The sequence below is a fragment of the Heterocephalus glaber genome, unplaced genomic scaffold, assembly GCF_053883595.1.
Source record: "Heterocephalus glaber isolate CG9 unplaced genomic scaffold, H.glaber_assembly_v1.0 deba00000347, whole genome shotgun sequence".
NCBI classification, from domain to species: domain Eukaryota; kingdom Metazoa; phylum Chordata; class Mammalia; order Rodentia; family Bathyergidae; genus Heterocephalus; species Heterocephalus glaber.
Genome location: NW_028258143.1, coordinates 6,308,844 through 6,334,994, shown reverse-complemented (window position 1 = coordinate 6,334,994; position 26,151 = coordinate 6,308,844). Strand labels below are relative to the sequence as shown.

At 33.3% G+C, this 26,151-nt stretch overlaps 1 protein-coding gene across 11 annotated transcripts in view; it reads right to left on the bottom strand.

The window, feature by feature from the left end:
• The window catches only part of Lrp1b (LDL receptor related protein 1B), a 1,848,437-nt gene that overhangs the window by 523,527 nt on the left and 1,298,759 nt on the right, over nucleotides 1–26,151 (bottom strand). For all 11 annotated transcript variants that reach the window (XR_015445151.1, XM_087195526.1, XM_087195530.1 and 8 more), the window contains 2 exons: nucleotides 24,365–24,490; nucleotides 22,773–22,904 (listed from right to left, as the gene is read on the bottom strand). Coding sequence is in view for 10 of the 11 variants with exons in the window: in XM_087195526.1 (XP_087051652.1) it covers nucleotides 22,773–22,904; nucleotides 24,365–24,490 (258 nt within the window). In the remaining variant the exon portion in view is untranslated. The remainder of the gene's footprint in view (nucleotides 1–22,772; nucleotides 22,905–24,364; nucleotides 24,491–26,151) is intronic.

Sequence of the window (26,151 nt, the reverse complement as noted above, 5' to 3'; positions counted from 1 at the left end):
AAACAAAACCACAATGTGATCTCAGATAACAGGAGAAATTGTGCTCATAGTGCAAGACATGATTAAAGCACTAAAGGAAAACAGCCTCCAACCCAGATTGATGTAACCTGCAAAACGATCTTTCAAAATTGATGGAGAAATAAGATACTTTCATGATAAAGAGCACCTCAGGAACTTCATGAATAACAAACCAGAACTCCAAAAAATTTTAGACAATATCCTAGGAAAAGACAATGAGGACCACAACCCCAGGAAACCCAGCAGAATGAAGTCACTGGGCATGACAAATTAAATGCAAAGGGGGAGAATCCAACAAAAAGAAAAAGTCATGACAAGGCTTTTAAAACTTTTAACTTCATCTCCCTAATGAGTGTATAATTCAATCTTGTTATTTTACTGATTAGTATTTTTCTGATTCTAGAGTTTCACATCTTTCCTTATGCTGTATTGGCTATTTTTTATCTTCTTATGTCTACTTTTTAATTGGGTTGTCTATTAATGAACTGTAAGAGTTCTGTATATATTCTGGCCATAGGTTATATGGATTGTAAATATGGTCTGTTTAAGGACTACTTTTCATTTTAATGATGTCATTTAAAATTCTAAATTTTGATGGAATCTCATTTATCAATTTTTTTCTTTTATATGTCATGTTTTTTGTATCCTAGGTAGTTCTTGCCTACCCTAAATTCATAAAGATTTTCCCTTATAATTTCTTCTTAAAGTTTTATACTTTTCGGCTTTCATATTTAGGTTCATGGATCCCTTCAAGTTATTTTTATGTATGGATATAAATGGTTGAGATTAATTTTTTATATACAGATACCAGGTGTTCTAGTGCCATTTGCTGAAAACACTATCTTTTCTTATGCTCTTGAATTGAGTTCACCCTCTATAAAATGTTAATGTTAAATAATCTTTCAAAACTCAGTGGACCATAGATGTGTGGTTCTATTTCTAGATTCTCTCTTTAATTCCAATTATCTATATGTCTTTCCTTACACCAACAATGCCTTGATTACTGTAGCTTTAGAAGAAGTCTTAAAATTAGGTACTAAACGTCTTACAACAGTGTTTGTTCTTTTTTTGTTTTTACTTTTCTAGGTCCTTTGTACTCCTACATAACTTTTAAATTTCAATATCTATTTCTTCATTTATAGCAAGTAAACATAGACCTGAATTTTTATATATATATCTTGTGTTTTCTAATCTTGCTGAATTCAAATACAAGTTCTAGGGGCTCCTAGAGATTTCTTAGTATTTTCTCTGTAGATGATGATTTCATCTACATATAAAGTTTTAGCTTCTACCTTGTCAATCCTATCCTAATTGTGTCATTTTATTGCCAGACTATTTTGGTTTGGGCCTAGGTTTCAAAGTTTAATGCACAGATGAAGAGTAAGCATATCTACCCTTGTTCCCCACCTTAAGGAGAAAGCATTGTATCTTCTCCATTCATATAAGGTGTTCTCGCTGGAAGTATGGAGTACATGTCTTTAATCTGTTGAGAAGGTTCTGTTCTACTTCTAGTCTCCTCATAGCTTTTACCATAAACAACTGTGGAATTTAGTCCAAAACTTTTTCTCCAACTAGTGACAGGATCATATGGCTTTTTCCTTTCATCTGTTAAAATGATGACTTTTGGGGGTGGATCTTCCAATGCTGAACCAACACTGCCATCCCTATAATAAAACTACTTTCTACATACTGCCAGATCTGACTTCTAATAGTTTGCTTTGTTAAACAAATTTTTACCTATGTCCATGGTTTTTTTCTTCTATTATATTTATCCAGTTTTAGTATTAGCACAATGTTGATTTCCAAAAATGAGGGGATAAGTATTCCTTCTTTTTTCTGCTTTAAATGTTTGATATAATTCATCAGTTAAAATGTATACGAGCCTGTTGTTGTCATATAGGTAGGGTTTCAAGCTTGGAATAGAATTTCTCTAATAGGTGCTATTCAAATTTTATATTTCCTCCAGAGTTAGTTTCATTAATTTGTCTTCCAAGGTACTTCTTAGAAGTTGTCAAATGTATTTCAAAAAAGATTTTTGAAATACACTTTCTATATCCTCTCAAATTCTGTAAAATGTGTGGTAATGTCTCCTAGATCTTGATATTGTAATTTTAAAAATGTATAATTGATATTGTGTAATAGGAAGTAAAGTTCTAAAGGAGCAGGGGAAGTGTGAGGGGTAGGGGAAAGGAAAGAAGGGAAAAGAAAAAATATGAGAAAAGGAAAAAAAATGGAAACAAAATCTTTGCAAATAGGAAACGGTGGAGGGGGTGAAGGGAGGGCAGGGGAAGGGGGAAAATAAGAACCAAGATATTCATGTAATGGTACAAGATCCCAATGATGCATGTAAACGTATTTTATACCTAATATGTACCAATAAACTTAATGGGGGGAAAAAAAGGAACCAAACACCCTCACTGGAGGAAAGACAGCCTCTTTAATAAATGGTGCTGGAAAAATTTGGTTTCAACTTGCCAACGATTAAAACTAGACCTATATTGTCTTGCCATGCACTAAACTAAAATTGAAACGGATTAAAGATCTAAATATAAAAATAGAAATGTTGAACTGGCTGGAACAGAGGTTAGGTAAAACTCTTGAAGACACCCATGTTCATAGCAGCACAATTTGTAATAGCTAAAACTTGGAAACAGCCTAAATGCCCGTCAACTGGAGACTGGATAAAGAAAATGTGGACTTTTTTAATAAAATGCAGTACTACTCAGCCATAGAAAATGAGAATTTAGAGACATTTATTGCTAAAAGGATGCAGATTGAGGTGATACTCTTAAATGAAATAAATAGGACACACATGTATAAATACCAAATAGTTTCTCTAGTGTGAGAAACTGAAAGTGTAAATAAAGACTAAAACATATAATAGATACTGTGAAATAGGAAGACAAGGGGCAAAGGGGAAGGGGAAGTGGGAGGGGTAGGGGAAAGGAAAGAAGGGAATAGAATTAGTATGAGAAAATGGAAAAATGGAAACAAAATCTTTGTAAATAGGTAGGGATGGAGGGGCTGAAGGGAGGTCTGCTCAAGGGTGAAAAATAAGAACCAAGAGAGATTATGTAAAGGTGCAGATTTCCAATGATGAATATCATTATATTGTATACCTAAAATGTACAGATGACCAGAATGAATAATCAATAATCCAAAATAGGAAGAAAAGGTCCAAAGGGGTAGGAGTAGTGGGAGGGGCAGAGGAAAGGAAAAAAGGGAAAGGAAAAATGCTGAGAAATGGAAAAAATGGAAACAAAGTCTTTGTAAATAGGGAAGGGTGGAGGGGGTGAAAGGAGGGCTAGGAATGGGGAAAAATAGAACCAAGATGCATTATGTAAAGGTACAAGTTCCCAATGAGAAATGTAATTGTGTTGTATACCTACAATGTACCAATAAAAGAATTTAAGTAATAAAAAAGTAAAACATAGAGTTATCATAAGATCTATCAATTTCACATCTTCTTATATATTAATAGAAATGAAACTGTAAATAAGGACTAAAAGGTATAATAGATAATGTGAAATAGGAAGAAAAGGGGCAAAGAGGAAGGGGAAGTGGGAGGGGTAGGGGAAAGGAAAGAAGGGAATGGAATTAATATGAGAAAATGAAAGAATGGAAACAAAGTCTTTGTAAATAGGGAGGGACAGAGGGGTTGAAGGGAGGGTAAGGGAAGGGTGAAAAATAAGAACCAAGAGAGACTATGTAAAGGTGCAAATTTCCAATGATGAATGTCATTATATTGTATATCTAAAATCTACCAATAAGATAAAATTTTTAAAAAGCATATCCACACCAAAACTTATATACAAATGCCCTGTTATCTTTATGTATAATAGTTTATAAAATGGAAAAAGTTCAAATGTACATCACCCAATGAACGAATAAAATGTTACAGTCATGAAAGGAAATATTTAGCTAAACCTTTATGAATTACAGGTGTGTATTACAACTTGAGTCAACATTATAGTAGGTGAAGAAGCCAATGATAAAGGACCAGATATCATATGATTCTATTTATATGAAATTATCAGTGGCTTTAAGTTTGGGAAGTTTGCAAAAATATGAGTGTGACTGCATTTTTAATGAAAATATCCTAAAGTTAAACAATAGAGATAATTGTACAACTTTGTGAATCAAACACAAAAAATTTTAAATGGGTGACTTCTGCAATACATGAGTTATATCTCAATAAAGTTGTTAGAAAGAGGAAATTCTATTTTAAGGAATTTTACAAACATTGACAAATTGATAGCCAAATTTGCAAGTATCTAAAACTATTGGAAAGGTTACAAAATATATGGCAATCCTTGAGATATAATAAGGTACTCCTGTCAAAACAGACTGTTAATTGTAACATACAAGAGTGATCATGTTAGAATGCTATCTAATGAACAAGAAAAAATCATATAAATGAAAAAGCCTAATTTGCCAAATTATTAATAATTACTTCCCATGTAGTAGTAGTAGTATTGTTGACATTTCTTTCCAAACTTGTTACTGTCTCCTAATTTTCTATAATTTTAATAAAATAATTGGGAACAAATATGTATTGAAGTATAAATTGAGTCTCTCATCAATAAGTGATTACTGAACTGGCTACTACTTCACTAAGTCATTTTAATAATGTTTAATGATAAAGATGTCTGCTTTTTAGATTAAACATTATTTTAGTTAATAAGGTTTACATAAAGATTTCAAATAGAGTATGTAAATACACTAATTAATATCCTTTGTTGTGTCTCTTTAGTTAAAATCTGAGCAAGTTACCTGAAAACATCAGTTACTTCACTATTAAAACTATACTAATGGAGAGTAATAAGGCAAAAAATTATAATGATATAGTCACTTTTAAAAAAAAAGTATTAATGAAATTAATTTTGCACTAAAGCTTAGCTCTTCTATTCTCCATTAATCACAACAATATGTTAGAGGTGAAAAAATAAAAATTGTAACTACACATATTTAGGATTCAGGAGTATACATATTCAGAAAGTTAAAGGATAATTTTCATACATGTTTAGAACCTGAATTCTTACATGGAGTCATCAATTATATTATAATCTTAACATTTAATTTATAGGAAAATCAACAAAATGAATAGTATTTCACCTGTGAATATTTACTTTCATTCCCTGAAGATTAAACACTACAGTTTAATTTCTGCATTCTATGCTATGAAAGCTTAATTCTGATCTTGTTCACATACATTAATGGCTAACAACTAAGAAAATAGATTTTTCTAAAAATAGCTGATAGGTTATTAATCAAAAAGCTACACAAGATCCTTATTCAAGAAAAGTGGTTTTTTAACTCTTTAAAATATTCCAGGGTTACAGATTTGTAACTTTGAAGTTGTCTATTCCAGGTTTTTACACACATTAGCTATAAGTCAAGTAATGGGTTGGGTTCCATTTTAAGTTTTTCCTAATTAATTTATATCTATCTCCTTTCATTAAGCTTTCAGTAAAATTAAATAAATAAATGAAACACATTTCTTGACTAAATATTTCAGTTTTACTTTGTGTTTTGCTAATGTAATGTTTGATGAACTACTGACAAAATGCTTTAGTCATGGTGAACAATAAAAATTGCACATTATAATGGGAGCAGGATCTAAGTAATTGCTCTTGCAACTCATTGTGGGTAAAAAGAACAGGCATTTGTTGCCAGCTACTTTGGAGATCCCTTCTTGGCTTCAAAATTAGACAGAGACATTTGAGGAAGTACTTAAACTGAATCCAAGCATAGGTGACATCAGGCATCATTGACCCTGCCTTAGTGACAAAGGAAATTGTACCTACGCTAATTATTCCATTGCTGTTACCATTTCTGTTTTCTCCAGGCTATGGTAGACAGCTATGACAAATTACCGAGAGAATTTTAGTATCAGACAGTTATCATGGAAATATTGATGTGAATTACTATTATGATAAGCCCTTTCCAGCTACTGGTCAACAACTGCAAAGAGTGATCAGAGAGAGTTGCTGGCTTTTGTTGCAGCACTTTTCAAGAATTCTGAATACAATCAAACTCATGACATTGAATGCTAAGAAATAATGAATGAAATGTTCAAAATAATAAGTAGTAGCTTAAAAAAAGACATTGGGATCTACTACTGACAGGAAAATAGTAGTTCTAAATTAGAAGTACACAATCACTATCGTCTGAAACACATGTTCATTATATGTTGGTCTAGATTTCTCAACCTTGGTATTAATAACATTTAGAGAAGGATAAGGTTTTCTTTGAAAACCTTTCCTGTACATTGCTTAGTGGCATCCTTGACCTGTACTCAGTAGATACAAATGTGCACTCATCCAGTTGTAACAACCAGCAATGTTTCTAGATATTGCAAAATGTAATGTGAAAGGTACAATTGTCCTCAGCTAATGATCAATGCCATAGGTCCCCTGAGTCACATTCTCAGCTCCAGAAACACCCCTCTTTCCTACCCTGGCTTTCTGAACCTCATTTACTGAATGCCCAGATACATTTGAACCTTTGAACTACTTAATATCATTCTTTCTTAGATATTTCTAATATGTTGCCTTATTCTTGTCATTCTATCATTGTAGTGTGAAGTAAATTGGAGTTTGGAGAAATGAGTTCAAAGAAGACCTTTATCCCATTCCATTTTAAAGCAATTGACATTTTCAGCCTTATTCTTTCATCTGAATGACTCTAAATAAGTAAGACCTATTGTTAACTGAAGCAAAAGCACAATATTGCTGTTTTCATTAATAATTCATTCTCATATTATTTAAGCCACAGCACAGATACGTTAGAGGAAACATCATTGAGTACTCACATTACCTGCCAGAATTTGAACTTTTGACAATGTATGGGGATAATCCTGTTACAGTTTAGATCTAAGATGTCCTCCAAGTCTCATGTGTCCTCCAAAAGTCTCATTAACTAATCTTGAGAATTTAGAGCTGAATGTGCTATTAGAAGTAGGTCCATGTTGGAGTTGGCTTGTGGGGAGGGGGCATCCCATGGAAGGGTCTATTCTCATCCCTGTCCACTTTCCTTCTCTGCCTCCAGCTACATGGAGGTAAGCAGCTTTCCTCCGTCAGGTCCTTCTGCCATGAAGTTTCTTCCTTGGAGCCAGCTGACCATGGGCTGAAACCTCTGAAACAGTGAGCTAAATGTATATTTCCTCATTTAATTTGAGGATGTTGGCTATTTATCTCAGCAACAGAAAAAAATAACTAACATAAATACACATAAAACTTTTTACAATATTATGATAGGTAGTCTTTAATTTGGCTGCTCCCAGTGGAACCAACCATCTGGTATTTGCTTCTTTATGTAATCCCTCCCCTGAGGTCTGGGCTGCGTCTGATTATTGGTTCCTATTAAGCAGACTATACCAACTGTGGGATGTGACTTCTGAGATTTGGTTATAAAAGCTATGACTTCTATTTTCTGTGTGTCTTCTCTTATTTCCTTATTCCAAGTGCTCAGGGAAGCTAGTGGTCATGTGAAGTGACCTACAAGAGAGCTCCTCATGACAAGGAACTGAGGTCAATAGTTAGTGTGGAGCTGTGGCACTCTGTTCCACATCGAGCAGGTCAGTCATGCCAAGAGTCTCCAACTGAGGCTTTTGATGAGACATCTTAATCTTAGCCTCATGAGAGACCTTGAAGAAGAACTCAGTTCATTTGACCCACAGAAACTACAAGATGATAAGTAGTTGTTTTAAGTTGCTAAGGTTTGGAAATGTGTTATATAGTAATAAATAACTAAAACATATATAGCAGAATAATTTTTTTCTTTCTTCAACTTCCCCTCTTCCTTCTATGACAGTGATGATGATTAAAACTATAATGATGATGCTGATGACCTCCCTAACTCTTCTATCCCTCTGTCAGGCAGGGGCAATCTTATACTCTATTATCACCAACATCCCAAACTCTAATTGATAATTGGCTATTAATTATTTAAAATTGCAAAGAGATTAAAATCACTGATGTAATATTCATTATTTCACACTGAGTATTCAGTTAATTTTTTATGTCAATCTCCTGGGAAAAAATCCAAACATAAATCCTTAATGTAGAATTTATTATGAGCTTCAGATAACCAACATCTTCCTCAAATAAATCCATATATCTATACATCCATAGTGTCTACATCATATAGTCATCCCAATTTTCTTCATTGTTAAAGTAAGCAAATAATCTTTTTCAAACAATATTTTTGACAAGTTAAATCATGTAAATATACAAACTCTCCTAAGCTGACTCATGTAATAGTAAGTGCTCAGTATGTGTTGTTTTTGTGATTTTATTTTGTCCTCCCCAAACCCTTCTTTCTAGTTCTTCTGTGGCTGTTTAGTAAGATTTTTCTATTTCAGGAAAGTCCTAAAAATGCTAAAGAAGAGTATGGCTCGCTCCGCCCACTTTCGACAAGGAGACCTAGCTGGAGACCGAGCTGGTGAGGACCACCGGGCTCGCCTAACAGCCTCCAGCTTGTCCAGGCGCGCGGGCAGAGCAGGTGCTGGCTGAGTGCACCCTGCTCAGTCCGGCTCGCTCCGCCCACTTTCAACCAGGAGGATCCACACTACAGAGGCACAGGGGAGTATAAAGGCCATTGTCCTGTGCTGCAGAAGTGAACAACAGAGAGAGGGCCTCTCTCAGGCTCCCTGATGAAACCTGAAGCCCACTGGAAAAGTGAACAGAATCTCTGCAATAAAGGCACACCAGACCACCGTACTTGGTAAGTTGGAGGGATCATCACCTCCATTCGGAACCTGGACTATCTTCAGGGGAAGGGCACCTGGAACCTGCAGTAGAACCTGGCAGAGTTCAACCCTGCAGGTGGACAGGGAGCTCAACTTGGGACTTGCAGCCAGAAATCTGCCTGAATCTCACGGATCTGTGACTGGCTTACTGAGGCTCATTGACTTTTTTTTTTTTTTTTGTATATCCTTTTATTGGAACATTTTAGCTGTACAATATAATGACATTCATCATTGGAAATTTGCACCTTTACATAATCTCTCTTGGTTCTTATTTTTCCCCCTTCCCCTGCCCTCCCTTCAACCCCTCCATCCCTCTCTATTTAGAAAGACTTTGCTTCCATTTTTTCATTTTCTCATATTTTTTTCCCATTAAGTTTATTAGTACATTTTAGGTATAAAATACAGTTACATTCATCATTGGGATCTTGTACCATTACACGAGTATCTTGGTTCTTTTTTTTTCCCCCTTCCCTTGCCCTCCCTTCACCCCGTCCACCCTTCCCTATTTGCAAAGACATACCTTGTGTTTTCTAATCCTGGTAAATTCAAGTACAAGTTCTAGGGGCTCCTAGAGATTTCTTAGTATTTTCTCTGTAGATGATCATTTCATCTACATGTAGAGACTCATTGACTTATAACTGCACACTGCTGCCCACTTTGTCTATTGTGACACCAGAGACATACCCTGAAGGAGGAACTTCATTTTTATCTTTCATTTGTTTATTTTTTCAAAATTACCACTATTTTGTTTGCTCTTATTTTTTTTCTTTGCTACTCTTTTAAAATTTTTATTTTTCTCTTTCCTTTCTTTCTCTATGCTTCGCTCTTTTGCTGTCTCACATTGTTCTTCATCTCCCTTTGTGTTCCTGTTATGCCCCTAATTCGTATTTCTTCTTCATCTTTCTTTTCTTCTCTTTCCTTCTCTTGCCTGTGCCCTCTGGCCTCACTGCTAACCTTCCCTTATACTTCTACTTACCTATTCCTCCCTCCTCAACTCCTTCTAACTACCCATCCCGAAGGGTAAAGTTGCTACATTGAAGAGTTTATTCTCTATAAACATATGTTGGGTTGGTCCTTGATCTTGATTTAATTCACACAGTTAAAGGTGATAGATTAATAACTACCACAAATTGCCATTTTCTAAGAGGTACTTGATGCTATTGTGTTGCTAATTGTATCACTTGGGCTAAGGTGTTACAATTGATCTAATCACTTATCCTTTCTGGTATAATGAAAATGAAACAGCCTCAGAGCCATTCATTCCATAAGTGTTCTAAATATATCAACAAAGATATTTACAATAAGAAACTTCAAAGTATCAACCCAGGAATTAAACCAAGGACAGTATTAAAAACAAAAATGAGAAGACATTTAAGGCACAAACTCAGACTTCTACCCCACAAGAGGCAAATTCTGGGGGAAACGAGGTTGGAAAAGTCTGATAATCAACCACCTGGACACCCTGAACTGATAGCAAAGGAAGTAACAAAAAAAATGAATGAGGCTCGAGAAAAATTCAAACCAGAAATAATCTCCTACATAACTACAGAGATGGTAAGCAGAGTGAAAGACCTGATTAGAGGCTCTAGTACAGAAACAGATAAAAAAAATAGATGAGCTCAGAAACATACTGGAAGCCATGAATACCCAGCATAAGACAGAAATGAAAACCATGATCACCCAGCATAAGAAAGAAATTGAATCCATGAAACAGATTCAAACAGATATTCAGGAGATTAAAAACTCCATTGAAAGCATGCACAGCAGATTAAGGGAATCTGAAGATAGAATATCAGATATAGAAGACAGGATTGCAGTTAAGGACCTTGAAAACAGAGATTTCTTAAAAATAGTAAGGGACCATGAGAAATCAATCCAGCAGCTGCTAGATGATGCAAAGAAGAATAATTTAAGACTGATAGGAGTCCATGAAAAAAACAGGAGAAAGTACAATTGACATAAAAAACCTGTTCACATAAGCAACAGTACAAAACTTCCCAGACAGAGGTGGAGAATTGGACATACAGATAAGTGAGGCATATAGAACTCCAACTAGCCATAATGAAAAAAACTCTACACCTAGACATATAATAGTCAAGATCCCAGAAACCCAACAGAAGAACAAAATCCTACAGGCAATTAGAGAAATTAAACAAATCACCTACAAAAGAAAGCCCATCAGAATCATGGCAGACTTCTAAACACAAACCCTCAAATAAAGGAGCGCCTGGAGTGAAGTATTTCAAGCCCTAAAAGAAAATACCTTCCAATACTGTTGTATCCTGCAAAATTATCTTTCAAAATTGATGGGGAAATTAGATACTTCCATGACAAAGAACACCTGGGAAATTTCATGAACACCAAACCAGCACTCCAAACAATTCTAAGCAATATCCTAGAAAAAGACAATGAAGGTCACAACTCCATGAGGCCCAACAGAGGGAAGCCACTAGGCAGGGTAAGAACCTAAATGGAAAGGGGGGAAAAATAAGAAATAAAAGAGTGAACAACCGCAAAACATCATGACAAGGATGAGTCAATATCTATCAATTATAGCTCTCAGTGTTAATGGCTTCAATTCACCAATCAAAAGAAATAGACTGACAGAATGGATTAAGATGCAAAATCCAGCAGTATGTTGTATACAAGAAACACACTTAATTCAAAATAAATTTATAGACTGAAAGTAAAAGGATGGAAAACAAATCTCCATGTGACAGGAACCCAGAAAAAAGCAGGGGTAGCAATCTTACTTGCAGACAAAGTAGATTTCAAACCAAAACTAGTTAAGAGAGACAAAGATGGTCACTACATTCTTGTGAAGGGAACAATCCTAGAGGAAGAGATGACAATCCTAAATATATATGCACCAAATACGAATGCCCCAAACTATACAAAACAAATATTAAGGGACATAAAAATCAAATAAGCACTAAAACAATTGTAGTGGGGGACTTCAATGCCCCACTACTACAAATAGACAGATCATCTAGACAAAAAATTAACAATGAAATTTTAGAACTGAAGCAAGCTATTGAACAAATGGATTTAATAGATGTTTACAGAGCATTCCACCCCACAAAATCAGAAAACACATTATTTTTGACTGAACAGGGGTCATTCTCCAAAATAGACCACATGCTAGCTTATAGGACATGTCTAAGTAAATGTAAAATAATTGAAGCTATCCCCTGTATATTATCAGACCATAGTGCAATAAAATTGGAGGTCAATAATATAATAAACTGCAAAAATCCGACAAACACATGGAAATTGAATAACACCCTCCTGAACAACCAGTGGCTCACAGAGGAAATTAAAGAAGAAATTAGACAGTCTCTACAAGTAAATGATAATGCCAGTACAACATACAGGAATTTATGGGACACAATGAAAGCAGTTCTATGCGGGAAATTCATAGCAGTGAATGCCCATATTAGGAAAACAGAGAGAACTCAGAGAAATAACCTAATGCAGAACCTCAACCTCTGAGAAAAAGAAGAGCATAATAAACCCAAAGCTCATACAAGAAAGAAAGCAAATTATAAAGATCAGAGCAGAAATCAATGCAATGGAGACTAAGGGAACCATACAAAAAATTAATGATTCAAAGAGTTGGTTTTTTGAAAGAATAAATAAAATCAATAAACCTTTAGCCAACCTTATCAAAAAAGGGGGGGGGAGGCTCAAATCCATGCAATTAAGAATGAAAAAGGTGAAGTCATAACAGACCCAGCAGAAATCCAGAGGATCATCAATACTTACTTTGAGAACCCATACCCTAATAAAATGGAAAACACAGAAGAAATGGACAGATTCCTAGATACATATGAATTGCCAAAGTTAAATGAAGAAGATATAGAAATTCTAAACATCCCAATTACAATGAGTGAAATTGAAAATGTAATAAAAAGTTTACCAACAAAGAAAAGCCCAGGTCCTGATGGCTTCATTCTGAATTCTACAAGACAGTTAAAGAAGAACTATCTCCATTACTCTTTAAACTCATCAAGGAAATTGAAAGGGAAGCAAGGCTTCCAAATTCATTCCTGGAAGCAAGTGTTACTTTGATTCCAAAATCAGGGAAAGAACCCAACCCAAAAAGAGAACTACAGGCCAATCTCCCTAATGAATATGGATGCAAAAATCCTCCACAAGGTACTGTAAAACAGTATACAGAGGGTCATCAAGAAGATCATACACCCTGACCAAGTCAGATTTATCCCAGGGATTAAGGATGGTTCAATATTCATAAATCAGTAAATGTAGTACACTATATTAACAGAGTCAAGGACAAAAACCATATGATCATCTCAATAGATGCAGAAAAGGCATTTGACAAAATCCAACACCCATTCATAATAAAAATGCTTCAGAAAATTCGAATGGAAGGTCTTTATCTCAACTTGATTAAGGCTATTTATGAAAAACCAATAACCAACATCATACTAAATGGTCAAAAACTGAAATTTTTTACTCTGAAATCAGGAACAAGACAAGGATGCCCACTATCACCACTCCTGTTCAATATAGTTCTGGAAACATTACCCATAGCAATTAGAAAAGAGAAAGAAATAAAAGGAATAAAAATAGGAAAGGAAGAAGTTGAACTGTCATTATTTGCTGATGATATGATACTTTACATAGAAGACCCAAAAATACTCGGCCAAAAGACTTCTTGTCCTAATTGACAGATTCTATATAGTAGTTGGACATAAGGTCAACAGTCAAAAAATAATAGCCTTCTTATACACAAATAGCAGACTCACTGAGAGGGAAATTTGGGAAACAATCCCTTTTACAATAGCATCTAAAAAAATGAAATATCTAGGAATCAACCTAACAAAGGAAGCAAAAGGCCTCTACACTGAAAACTACAGCACACTGAAAATGGAGATCGAGGAGGATATAAGAAAATGGAAAGGCATCCCTTGTTCCTGGATAGGAAGAACCAATATAATGAAAATGGCCATACTTCCAAAACTACTTAAAGATGTAATGCAATGCCCAAAGAAATTCCAACAATATACTTCACAGAACCAGAGAAAACAATCCAAAAATTCCTTTCGAACCAGAAGAGACCTAGGATAGCAAAAGCAATTCTAGGCAACAGAGACATGACTGGGGGTTTCACAATCCCGAACTTGAAACTATACTACAAAGCTACTGTGATAAAAACAGCATGGTACTGGCAAAGAAACAGACCTGATGATCAGTGGAATAGATTAGAAGATGTAGAAACAACGACAGACATACTCAGCTATGTCATCGTTGACAAAGGAGCCAACCACCATCATTGGAGGAAATAATTTAATAAATGGTATTGGTAAAATGGGATTTTTAAAACTAGACCCATACATATCACTGTGCACTAAGTGGATTAAATATCTAAATATTAAAACAGAAACACTAAACTTGCTGGAAGATAAGTTGGGTAGAGCTTTGAAGACATTAGCATAGGAAAAGACTTTATGAACAAAACCTCAGTATCACAGGAACTAGCACAAAGAATCAACAACTGGGATCTCACCTTATAAAAAAGTTTCTGCACTGCAAGAGAAACCACCAACTGAGCTAAGAGACAACCTACAATATGGGAAAAAATTTTCTCAAAGGTCTACTATCTAGAACTTATAAAGAATCAAAAGAAAATCAGACCCCCCAAATTCAAAGACCCAATTCAAAAATGGGCATTTGAAATGGACAAACACTTCTCAGACAAAGAAATAAAAGTACCAAATAAATATACAAAAAAATGTTCAACATCACTTGTCATTCAAGAGATGCAGATGAAACCACACTGAGCTTCCACCTCATGCCAGAAAGAATGGCTGCTATCAAGAAATCAACCAATAACAAATGCTGGCAGGGCTGTGGGGAGAAAGGAACCCTTCTCCATTGTTGGTGGGAATGCAGACTGGTGCAACCACTGTGGAAACCAGTATGGAGATACCTCAAAGAACTAGGACTGGAAGTCTCATTTGACCCAGATATTCCCCTGCTGGGGATCTTCCCAAAAGAATTAAAAGAATCATACCATAGCGATATATGTGCACCCATGTTTATAGTGACACAGTTTGTAATAGCAAAAACTTGGAAACAACCCAACTGGAAACTGGATAAAGAAGATGTGGGTTTTTTTTTTTATAAAATGGAGTACTACTCAGCCATAAAGAATGAGAAACTAGAGACATTTATACCTAAATGGATCCATATTGAGGCCATACTCTTCAGTGAAATAAATAGGACACACATGTGCAAATACCAAATAGTTTCTCTAGTGTGAGAAACTGAAAGTGTAAATAAGGATTAAACTGATTAAAATGAATAATTGATAATTTGAAATAGGAAAGGGTCCAAAGGTGTAGGGGTGATGGGAGGGGAAGGGGAAAGGGAAGAAAGGAAAGGAAAAATTATGAGAAAAGAAAAAAATATATATATGTAAATGAAATCTATGTAAACGGGAAGGGTGGAGGGGTGAAGGGCGCATAGGTAATGGGGCCAAAATAAGAACCAAGATACATCATGTACAGGTACAAGCACCCAATGATAAATGTAAACCTATTGTATACCTAAAATGTACCAATAAAAGAATTTTTTAAAAATGCTAAAGAATTTATAGAAACAAATGCTTATTTTACCCTTTGTCTCACAAGATCCTCTTACTCTTTATTGGCCTCAGATAAAAGTAATGTTATACAATAAAATGCAATTAAAGATCCAAAGCTGATGACCAGTCCAAAAATCAATTCAATAACTTCCTTTTTTCTCTCTTAATGAGAAATTTTCCTACTTGATTAAAAACTAATGGCCGTGAATCTCAGAAGCTGAATCATAGTTTTTTTTTTAATTGGTGTCAAAAAAACAAATGAACTAATATATCCTTAGTTTTCTTAAAGTGAGTGAAGAAAGAGAAATGCATTCTCAAGGGTAAAGTTAAACTCGAAGATATTTTAGGTAGCAATGTATTTAAGTTAAAGATTTTCACATCATCGTTTGACTTTGCATCTTCAAGGCTGAGTTTCCAGAAATAAACAGATTTTGGTCTATTTTCTAAGAGTCAGTAATTTCATAAAATATACAAAAGATTGACCAATTCATAAAAATACCTTCTTCATTCATTTTTGTGGTACGTTACCTGGATTTCTTGTAGTGGGTTGAGATGCAGAAATTCTTTGTTTAACGACCGAGCTTAATTCCTGTGACTGGTTTGTGAAATGAACTGGTTGCCAAATAAGGAATTGTACATAGTATGTACATTACAATATACAGAACAAAGAATGATCAAAAGAAACTCAAACTTGTTGATTTTGCTTTTATTCACATAACTCTTCTATGCAGTACTGTAATGTATAACAACATAAAACTACATTACTGTACTGTAAAGTAAAATGAACAAAAATCACATTACTGTATAAACAAGATATACTGTCAAAAAACAGACATGGAGACTGTAAAACCAGAATGTACAGAACTGTAACAAAAAAATAAAAAAGATGGGTCATAAATTCAGACAGTCATTAAATGGGTAAATTGTTAAACGAGAAATACTTGTACTGTGATCTATTCAAACATATGTAGTAGGAAAACTCGTTAATCTCCTAGCAGCTGTTAATAATTTATTGTGAATTAGTGTAACCAGGCTTTCTGAGAACAGATTTATCAGAAATTGACTCCCCCCGCCCCCTCCTTTGGTACTGGGGATTGAACTCGGGAACTTGCACTTGCCAGGCAGGAGGTGGCACCACTGAGCTAAATCCCCGGCCCAGAAATTGACTTTTGATAAAGGAAAAGGTACAAAGGCATTAGGGAATCAGATGTGAATATAACTTCACTAAAGGTAATTTCAAGCAGCTAAAAAGAAACATAGCATCACACAATGAATGAGGTGAGGAAAAGAGGAGTAGGCCTTAATGTAGACGCAGTGTGCTTCATGTGAATTAGTCTGAAGTCGGCATTGAAACCTTTTTGTATCATGAGACCAGACTTCATGAAACTTGCATAAGTAATTCTCTTAAAAATATAGAAAGAATATAGATCTCAAATATATTGGCCAAAAGTTTAGTCTTAGCATTGTTGTGCATCTTCTGGCAATTTTTAATTTTAGGTAACTGATTGAATATTTCAGATGCCCAATTGATGATCTTTTTAAATGTTTTGGGTTCAGAAATTATCAAGAAGTACCTGTGAGATATTCTAATAACTTGTTTAATCTACAAATGCATAATGCTACATATAGATTGTCTTTAAGGTAGTGTTAAAGAGCTTTTGCTTTCTTGTGATGGTGCTTTATATTTTTAAAGATTTACTTCATTTTACCACCTACAAATACACACAAACTGCATAAATGATTTAAAAACTAAATCATTGAAGCAAGTACAACACAGAACAGTTTTGGCTCACTGTCACAAGAACAAAAAGAAATGGAACCAGATCTAAAATTTCAGTTCATAGTCAAGGAAATGGTTTTCATAAAATTGAAAAAATGTCCCAAAGCAACAATATTATATTTTCTTAAGCTATTGGTGTTACTGACATAAAAAGAATTCTTTCTATAATTCTTCTGTGGCCTGGGTTGATGACAAAGTGATTACTAGAAAAAAATAGTAAATAATTGCTTTATGTAACCCTCCAGGCATAGACAAAATACAAGACTCCCTTACTTGAGTGGCACCTGCTTAAATTATTTATGGGTTCAAAATCACATGATTTGGTATATAAATCAAAATAATATATGATCCCCAGCCAGCACAGAAGTATACTGTAAGTAATTTAAGTAATACTATCAATAGTCTAAATAAAATTTCATTTCAGTAGTTATAAATGGAAAGTGGTACAGTAGAAAGAACTGGAAGTACAATACTCAATCACGATATAGCCACTTGGCCTTCTGTGTTCCAGTCTCCTTATCAGTTACATAGGGAAGTGCTATAAATCTGGGATCCCCAAACTGCAAGGCTGCTGAGAGTACCAGTCCATGGCCTGTTACTGAAGGGGCCGCAGAGCAGGAGGTGACAGGTGGCCCAGTGTGCGAAGATTCATCTTTACTTATAGGCACCACTATTCTTTACATTTCCACCTGAGCTCTGTTCCTGCCAGATCAGAGGCAGCAGCCTTCAGTTCTACTAGAAGCTGGAACTGCTGTGAACTGCACATAGGAGGGATCTTTTCTCCAATTCCTTATGAGACTCTGACCTCGAAACCCTCACCACCATCACCATTATCCCCAGCCCCCACCCCTTCCATTCCTTGGAAGAAATGGCTCCACAGAATTGGTCCCTGGCACCAAAAAGCTTTGGAACCTTTGCTATAAATGGTACTAGACGTTGCTTCTAGTTACAACATTCAGAGAAAATGTATATAAGTGTGTTAGGACTATTAAGAAGGCATTTTTCCTATAAATAAGTGGTATTTACTAGGTAAATCCTGCAATGGTATTTTGTAACATATTATCTCTCAAACTACTGGCTAGGAGTACCTATCTAAAATGACACGTTCTTTCAGTGCATTTATTGTCTTATTAACATGTCACTATGCAGTTCTATGAAAAGGCATTAAAATATTTCTCATCATGAGTGCCAAACAATGACATTAAAATAACGGATTTTACTCTTTGCTTATCTTTAGCCTCTACACTAACTTAACCATGATGTTCTGCACTTTGTAGACAGCAATCAATTTTTGTTCCATTGAGTTGAATGACCCAAATTTGAACAAAAAAGATAAAGATTAAAAATACATATAAATTTGAAATTTTCAAGTAAATAACCACTTTCTGAGTAGCAACAGCTACTTAGTAACCTATTCAAGTAACAACTTCAAGTTTGATTATGAAGAGAAAGTCATAAATACCCTCAAGGGGAATGAGGACATAACTAAGTAGAGAATGAGTTTTCTTTTGAGGCCTTTATTTTTAACTAATGCATATCTTTTAAAGCATCAAATGCAGTATTCACTCATTAGGTGGAACACCACCCAGCAGGCAAGGATTTTCAAAGTTCAATATATTTTTCCAATGGAATAGACTTTTCTAGTGAAGAGATAAAAATCCTTTGGCCATTTTAAATCTCGACACAGGGTCTCTTTCTTCTGTAGAGTATCCAAAATTGCTTCAACTGGCGAAAAAAATCTCTTCATTCCCAAAGTTTTAATTGTTTGGGACTAAATCCAGCAAAAATCAGATCTGTTAATCCTTATGAAATGTACAGGTTTTAAAAATATATCCCTACAAACTGTGGTAATGATATATTGACACTTGTACTTAACAAATGGTCTTCCTCTACTCCCCATCTACTTGTTATGATATATATAATTTATCTCTGTTTTTACTCATGACAGGTCAGTGGGGATAGACATCAGGCAAGTATATACTGGTTTGACCAAATTCCATCACCACTGGTTAACAGAGGTTGAACATAAAATATTCTGACTCATATCATACTGTTTTTTTTAATTAAATTCTTTTATTGGTACATTGTAGGTATACAACACAATTACATTTCTCATTGGAAACTTGTACCTTTACATGATGCATCTTGGTTCTTATTTTTTCCCCATTCCTAGCCCTCCCTTCACCCCCTCCACCCTTCCCTATTTACAAAGACTTTATTTCCATTTTTTCCATTTCTCAGCATTTTTCCTTTCCCTTCTTTCCTTTCCCCTGCCCCTCCCACTACCCCTACCCCTTTGGACCTTTTCTTCCTATTTTACATTATCAATTATTCATTCTAATCAATGGTACATTTTAGGTATACAATATAATGACATTCATCATTGGAAATTTGCACCTTTACAAAGTCTGTCTTGGTTCTTATTTTTCATCCTTGCCCAGCCCTCCCTTCAACCCCTCCATTCCTCCCTATTTACAAAGATTTTGTTCCTATTTTTCCATTTGCTCATATTAATCCCATTCCCTTCTATCCTTTCTCCTATCCCTCCCACTTCCTTCCCCTTTGCCCCTTTTCTTCCTATTTCACATTACCTATTATAACATGTCATATTGTTTCCATTTTATCTGCTGTCTGGAGGCTTTCATGTTTCACCATAGGATTTTACTAAAACTTTAAAATAAAGATATTCTGTCTATAATCATCACTGTGGGAGTTACACACAGAACATGTACAACAGAGAGAGTTTGAATTATTTTCATTAATTGAATGCTGTGATTATCTATAACTCTATTGTGAACCACTCCAAAATTTAGTAGTAATAGGTATTATGTTTCTGAAGTTAATGTCATTAATGGAAGAAAAATACAATACCTGTAAGAGAGTAATGTTGGAAGAATTTATAATCAAGTGAAGGGTGGAAATCACATGGAAAAAGATTGCGGTTGATGCATCAAAAATTCTTTGTATTCTAAGAATTATTCCAGTTATTTTTCCTTCCTTTTTCTCTCTAGATATTTACAGTACTTTTATATTATCTACAATATCATAAATCAAATTGCTGATAATTATTCTGATCCTAGCATATTTCCATAAAACAAGTAAAGGATCAGATTATAAGTGGATAGGAGAACAAACATTATGTGGGAAAGTGGTAGAAATTTCCTGATACCAGCACCATCGTTATCTTCATGAGTGTTTTGGATGGCTCATTGTGTGAGTCCTGTATGCTAGCTTCCTGAGTTTTTGTGTACTAACTGTGGGTAGCTGGCGATGTTACTAATTGTTAATAATCTTTTCTACAGAATGATAATGATAATGATCTTCGTCATCACTGGGGAAATTTTATAAAGTATTCCAACTGACCCCAAATAGTAAAGAAAGCCCTATTATTCTACATAAATATCTGAATAGAAAACATATTTGGGAATGAGGCGAGGGAAGCAAAATCATTCAAGTATTTAACACATGTGTAAAATTATATAATAATTTGTTTCATAATAATTTATCATCTATTGATTTTATTACCATTTTTGAACAGCCATATATATTTGAGAGTGTCAATCATTTGTATACATTGATTTAAATGTTTCTGTACACCTCTTCCTCCAAAATAAGGAAACTGAGCCTCAGAAGTGGGATATCTTACCTGAGGTTGCAGAGCTAGTAAATGACTGTCGTCATTAGAATCCAGGTTTTCTATTGCTAAACTCTGGACTATTCTTTTTGCTTTCAAAGTAAGTTTTAATTGTTATTTGCTGATTAACAGAGATTTTAATATATTCTTGGACAATGTACCTTCATGACTATTCAATATACCTACATATTTTAGCATTTAGAAGAGATTTTCTATGAGGACAAATTAAAATATAGTCCTAATTCCTCTTAATGAAAAGCTGTATGAAATAAGATTATTATATTAATAATTTGGGGTTATTGTGAAAGTGAACGGCCACTATACTCTGCAAATGAAATTATCTTCTTTCCTGGAACATATTAAATTTAACCTTTTCAGGGTCAATACGAAACCTCAGAGAGTGAATTTAACTTACCCAAATAATCAGTGTACCCTTAAGAAACAAGAGATTTACTAAAGATCTAATTGGGACATTTAAAATCAAATTATTTTTATATTTCTAGCTCATGTACATTTATTACATATTTCAAAAATTGCTCTGGACTCTTTAAAGAATCAAATGTGTTATATCAGTTAAAACAAGGATTATATACTGAACAAAATATATGAGTACATTTTTAAAAATCTTTCAAGAAGTTCACATTTTTTAGTTTTGCATTTGATAAATCATATAAAACTCTAAAGAATTAGATTAACTTACACAAAAGGCAATGTGCATATAAAGGTAATAAAACTATGAATAATGATTTAATTTGAACAGTGTTTGATCAAATGTCACTCTGATTTTGGCAAAACTAATATAGGTTTTAATAAGATATACTCCATTTGTCTACTTTTCCTTTAGAAAGAGGTACTTTTAAAATGTAGGACATTTGCCTTTATGAGATCCTAAACATTTTGTGCAAGATAATTTACTTAAGTAATTCTTGAACTACTTTCAAAGATCTCTAATAATTCATTAATTTAGCCAAGAATTTCATTAACACAAGATTAAATAAAATATCAGAGTGGGGAGAATAAAGCTTAATTCCAGAAGTCCATAGGCTCAGGAGTAAAGATTTTTTTTTTCATTTTTAAAAATTCCTTTTTTTAACATTATATACCAAAGAGCTATTTATATTTTAATGTTTGATAAAATCAAGTTTTTACAAAAATTCTAGGAACATCCACAAATGTCATCAAAACTAACACAGTAACCCACAAAACATATGAGTGGAAAGTTAGTTGAGAGGTGGAAAGATTTGTTTGTATAAGTTAAAATGCTTATGTAATAAAGTAAAAATTCTAAATGGTAATAAGAGAGGCATACCTACTATTTATGCTATGTCTGAATTTAGCAATTAGTACCAGAACAATTTGCTTATTTCAATCCCGTTAAAAGTGTCTAACTTTAATCTCTAAACATTCTTTGTATTCCCAGAACAAAATGTTAATGTCCGGTTTGCTTTTATTCACTGTTTATTAAAACATAAAGATGTATGGTAAAAATTCTGACTCTAAAATTACATACACAGTACTAAAATAATTTAAAATAGATTAGCATTCAAACTTTTTTCATTACTTTGATTTCATTTGCCAGTTCTTATATCAGAATTGATGATCACATTTTGAAAACATTTTAAATAAGATTATCTTTCGAGTGTGTAGAAGACCAAACTGTATTAAATATCTTTATATTTATAACTACCTAAAATAAAATGTCATTTTCAAAGAGAGAAATAAAAATAAAACAACCAAGAGGCAATTGTAGCGTGTTAATGCATTTGCAATTCTAATGTTAAACTTTAGGAAAATTTTATTTGATTTCTTTCAAGCAAAGCATGTTTAAAACAATTTGCGACAGGCTTAAACACTAATCTGTAATTAACCTTTTTATTTTTCATCTTGAATATCAAAGTACAGATAGAATTTTATATTTCATCATGTTTAATAAACCATGCAAATATTATACATGAATTATGAATAAAAATCTATTTACCTGCATGGAAATCTATTCCCACAGCAAATGAAGTTCCTGATATAGGCATCAAAGCATCCATTTTGTCACTTGGTTCAAGAGGTATTCCCCTGATTCCTTCATGAACAGAGTACATAAGAAATGACTCTATACCTAAATACAGGAGAGGGAGCCAAAAGTAAGTATTAAAATAAAAATAATTTCATTAGCATTACTTTTCATAATCTTAATGTACATTAATAATCCCCAGCCCTCTTTTCTGACTATTTGAAAGATAGATAATTCATGGTTCTGAAACTTCAGAATACATCATAATCTCCTAAATGGTTTGTTAAACCATATTATTTAGCCCCAATTCAGGGGCCCAATAATTTGAAATTCTAAAAAGTTCTCAGTAAAGGATGATGCTACTTGTATGTGAGCATCACTTGAAGAAGCAATGAAGTAGATAATTCCTGGGAGACCTGCCCTCCCAATTAAAATTCATTCTTTTTCCTCTAAAATGCAAGAATCTCTTTGTGTATAGGTGATAATAAATTTTATATATGATAACAATTTTGTTATTAGGTAGCTATATTACCATTTTTCTTCTAATAAACATTTGGATTTCTTAAGGAATATTCCACTTCTAAAATCCTTTCGAACAATAAAAATGCAACAACAATAAGATTGCTTAATTTTTTGCATTTATATTCTATTTCTCAACATCAAAACCAGGTCTTAAAATAATCAGATAAATAGAATCTTAGAAGAAGTCTACATGGTAAGGCTTATTAATATTGTTAATATATTAGAAAATATGTATCTAAATTAGTATATAGTAAATATATATGTTTTCTTATTAAAATCAAAATGCCTAGATTTAAATTTATTTCTGCCATTTTGTGGTCATATGATTTAAACATATTTAATTTCTCCTTACCTCATTTTTCTCATCTATAAAACAAGGAAAATAAGAGATTTACCTCATGTGGTTATATGAGTATTAAATGAATTAATATGTGTAAGGTGCTTAAAGAATGCCTAGCACATAAGTGTCATATAAATATTTTATTTAATTCAAGTAACATTGACACTCAAGCTCCAATCATGAGATAAAAGATCATTCTAGAACCAAAGATTTTTGGAGCTATTAGAACTAAGGACCACAAAATAAGAAAAAGAAAGATAGGTTGCTTGGGTTGTGATTATTTTCCAGGCTACTCTTCTCCTTCAGTTATGCAAACCTTAGATCTGCATCTGTCTGATGCTTTCTATAAAACATTTGAAAAAAATACACATAACTAAACTCAAATTGTGCATTAATTGCAGCTTATTAATCACAATGTTTTACTTCCAATTTTGCCTCTTCAAATTTAATGTAGAAATTATTAGACTTAGTGATAAGTTTGATAGTAAACTGAAGGTGCTGAAAGTAATTAAAATTAGGAAATGATCCTAATAAGAAAAAATATTTCAAATCCATTGAAATACAACATATATGAAACTATGCAATATACCATTTTCTTAATGATTAATATTATTTTTTCTAATTTTAACTGACTTTAGTTATGTAAAATCTTTATGGTAGATGATGGATGAAGTAAATGCCAAAGGTTTTCAAGAATTTATACCTTGGCATGACATGCGGTTCTTTTGGAGATAATATCCCACTGTACACATACAAGTTCTTGTATTTTCAGATGTTGGTAAACAAAGCTGAGAGCATCCACCATTATTTAGGTGGCAAGAATTGCTGCCTGCAAAGAATGAAAATAAAACAAATTTTTTAAAGAAATAAAATTTTTTAAAAATAGTTTTATTCAAAATCAGTAATTCAAACAAATATTTGTGCTATTAATTTCTAAATGTAACTGTTATAATCACATTTTATTCTCTCAAATAAGTTAAAGCAGTGGCTTACAGTTGAATATTGCCCTTCAAGAAAAAGAGACCAAAATATTCTTAGTTACAGAAAGGTATAAAGAAATTGATTTGTCCTGAATACTGACATAGAACTTTAAAAATATTTTAAAATCACAGAAATCAAGAAATGTTTTGGTTCTTAAATTTCACTTTATCTCAATGGCTAGTTGTTTTGCAAGAGTATTTTATCTAAATGTGTCCCATGAAAGTTAAATTATATTACTAACTCAACTCAAAGATTTCCATTAAAAGAAAAGAAATATATGTGTATATGTTTATCTATTTATAAAGGAAAGAAATAAATTTTTCCATTCCTAGAAACATAATTTTCCATAATATACAGAAAACACTCTCATAACAGACATCTAATTAATTGGCATATTAATAAGAAATTCTCATCTCTGTATAGTAAAAATGACAAATATTAGTCAGTAAATCACAAGTAGCCATTCTAGAAAGACACTCCATTGAATTTACTAGCCCTAATGAGCTAATTACAGCTGGTAGCATGAAGTTAAGTAATTTACAATCTTATGTAGAAAGTTCATTAAATATCTCATTTTTACATTTTTATTATTCTAGGACATGCAGTGCCATTTACTGATGTTCAAACTGATAGGAAGTGCAGTAAATCCAGTGAGAATTAAAAGCCATGAGAATTACAAAGCTTGATGAAAGACGCATATCAATACTGTGCTATGGAAAATTCAAGATACTAATACAGCTCATTGTTTCTCATCATCTTAATTGAAGATAGTCTGGTGGTATTTAATTGTTCAATGGAACTTGTCATGAATTGTCATTTTTGAAATGCGAAATATTCTCAATTTGGGAAGTTACTCATCAGGAGATTTAATGCACTTATGCTCATCTCCAAAACCTACTCTTTAGTCAATGTTGAACTCCATCTTAGGTAAATTATACTGTTGGAATGATTGCATTTATCACCTATATAAAAAAAATTAAGAATAATTGATTGTCTCAATTTTCCAAACTAAGATGACATTCCAGACCTCTGATATTTCAAATAGATAATTTTATTGTAATTGTGCAATAATATCATATACATATTTCATTTTATAGAAAGCATGTTGATGTATAGTCACATGATGCAAATCTATAGATATGAATTCAGATGTAGATTTAACTACCAGTAAAGGCAGAAAGGCTGGGAAGCAAATCACAGATGATGCTAACCGTATGGTTTGATGGACCTCCACATGGAGCGGAAAAATAAGGAAACTAAAGAAGTACAGAAAAAGAGGTTAGAGAAGAGAATAAATGTATCAAAATAAGAGAAAATGAGTGGTTATTTAGTCTTGATAATCACAAAAGTATGTGAAGAAGGAAGAGCCACATCTGACATGGCATAATTTTTAATGCAAGTGCAGTAATAGCAATAGATTGTATTTTGTTGATTAAGAATAAATTTAATTGTATTTTACACTAACAATACACATTTCACATACAGTATCTGTAGAGAAGTGAACAGTGG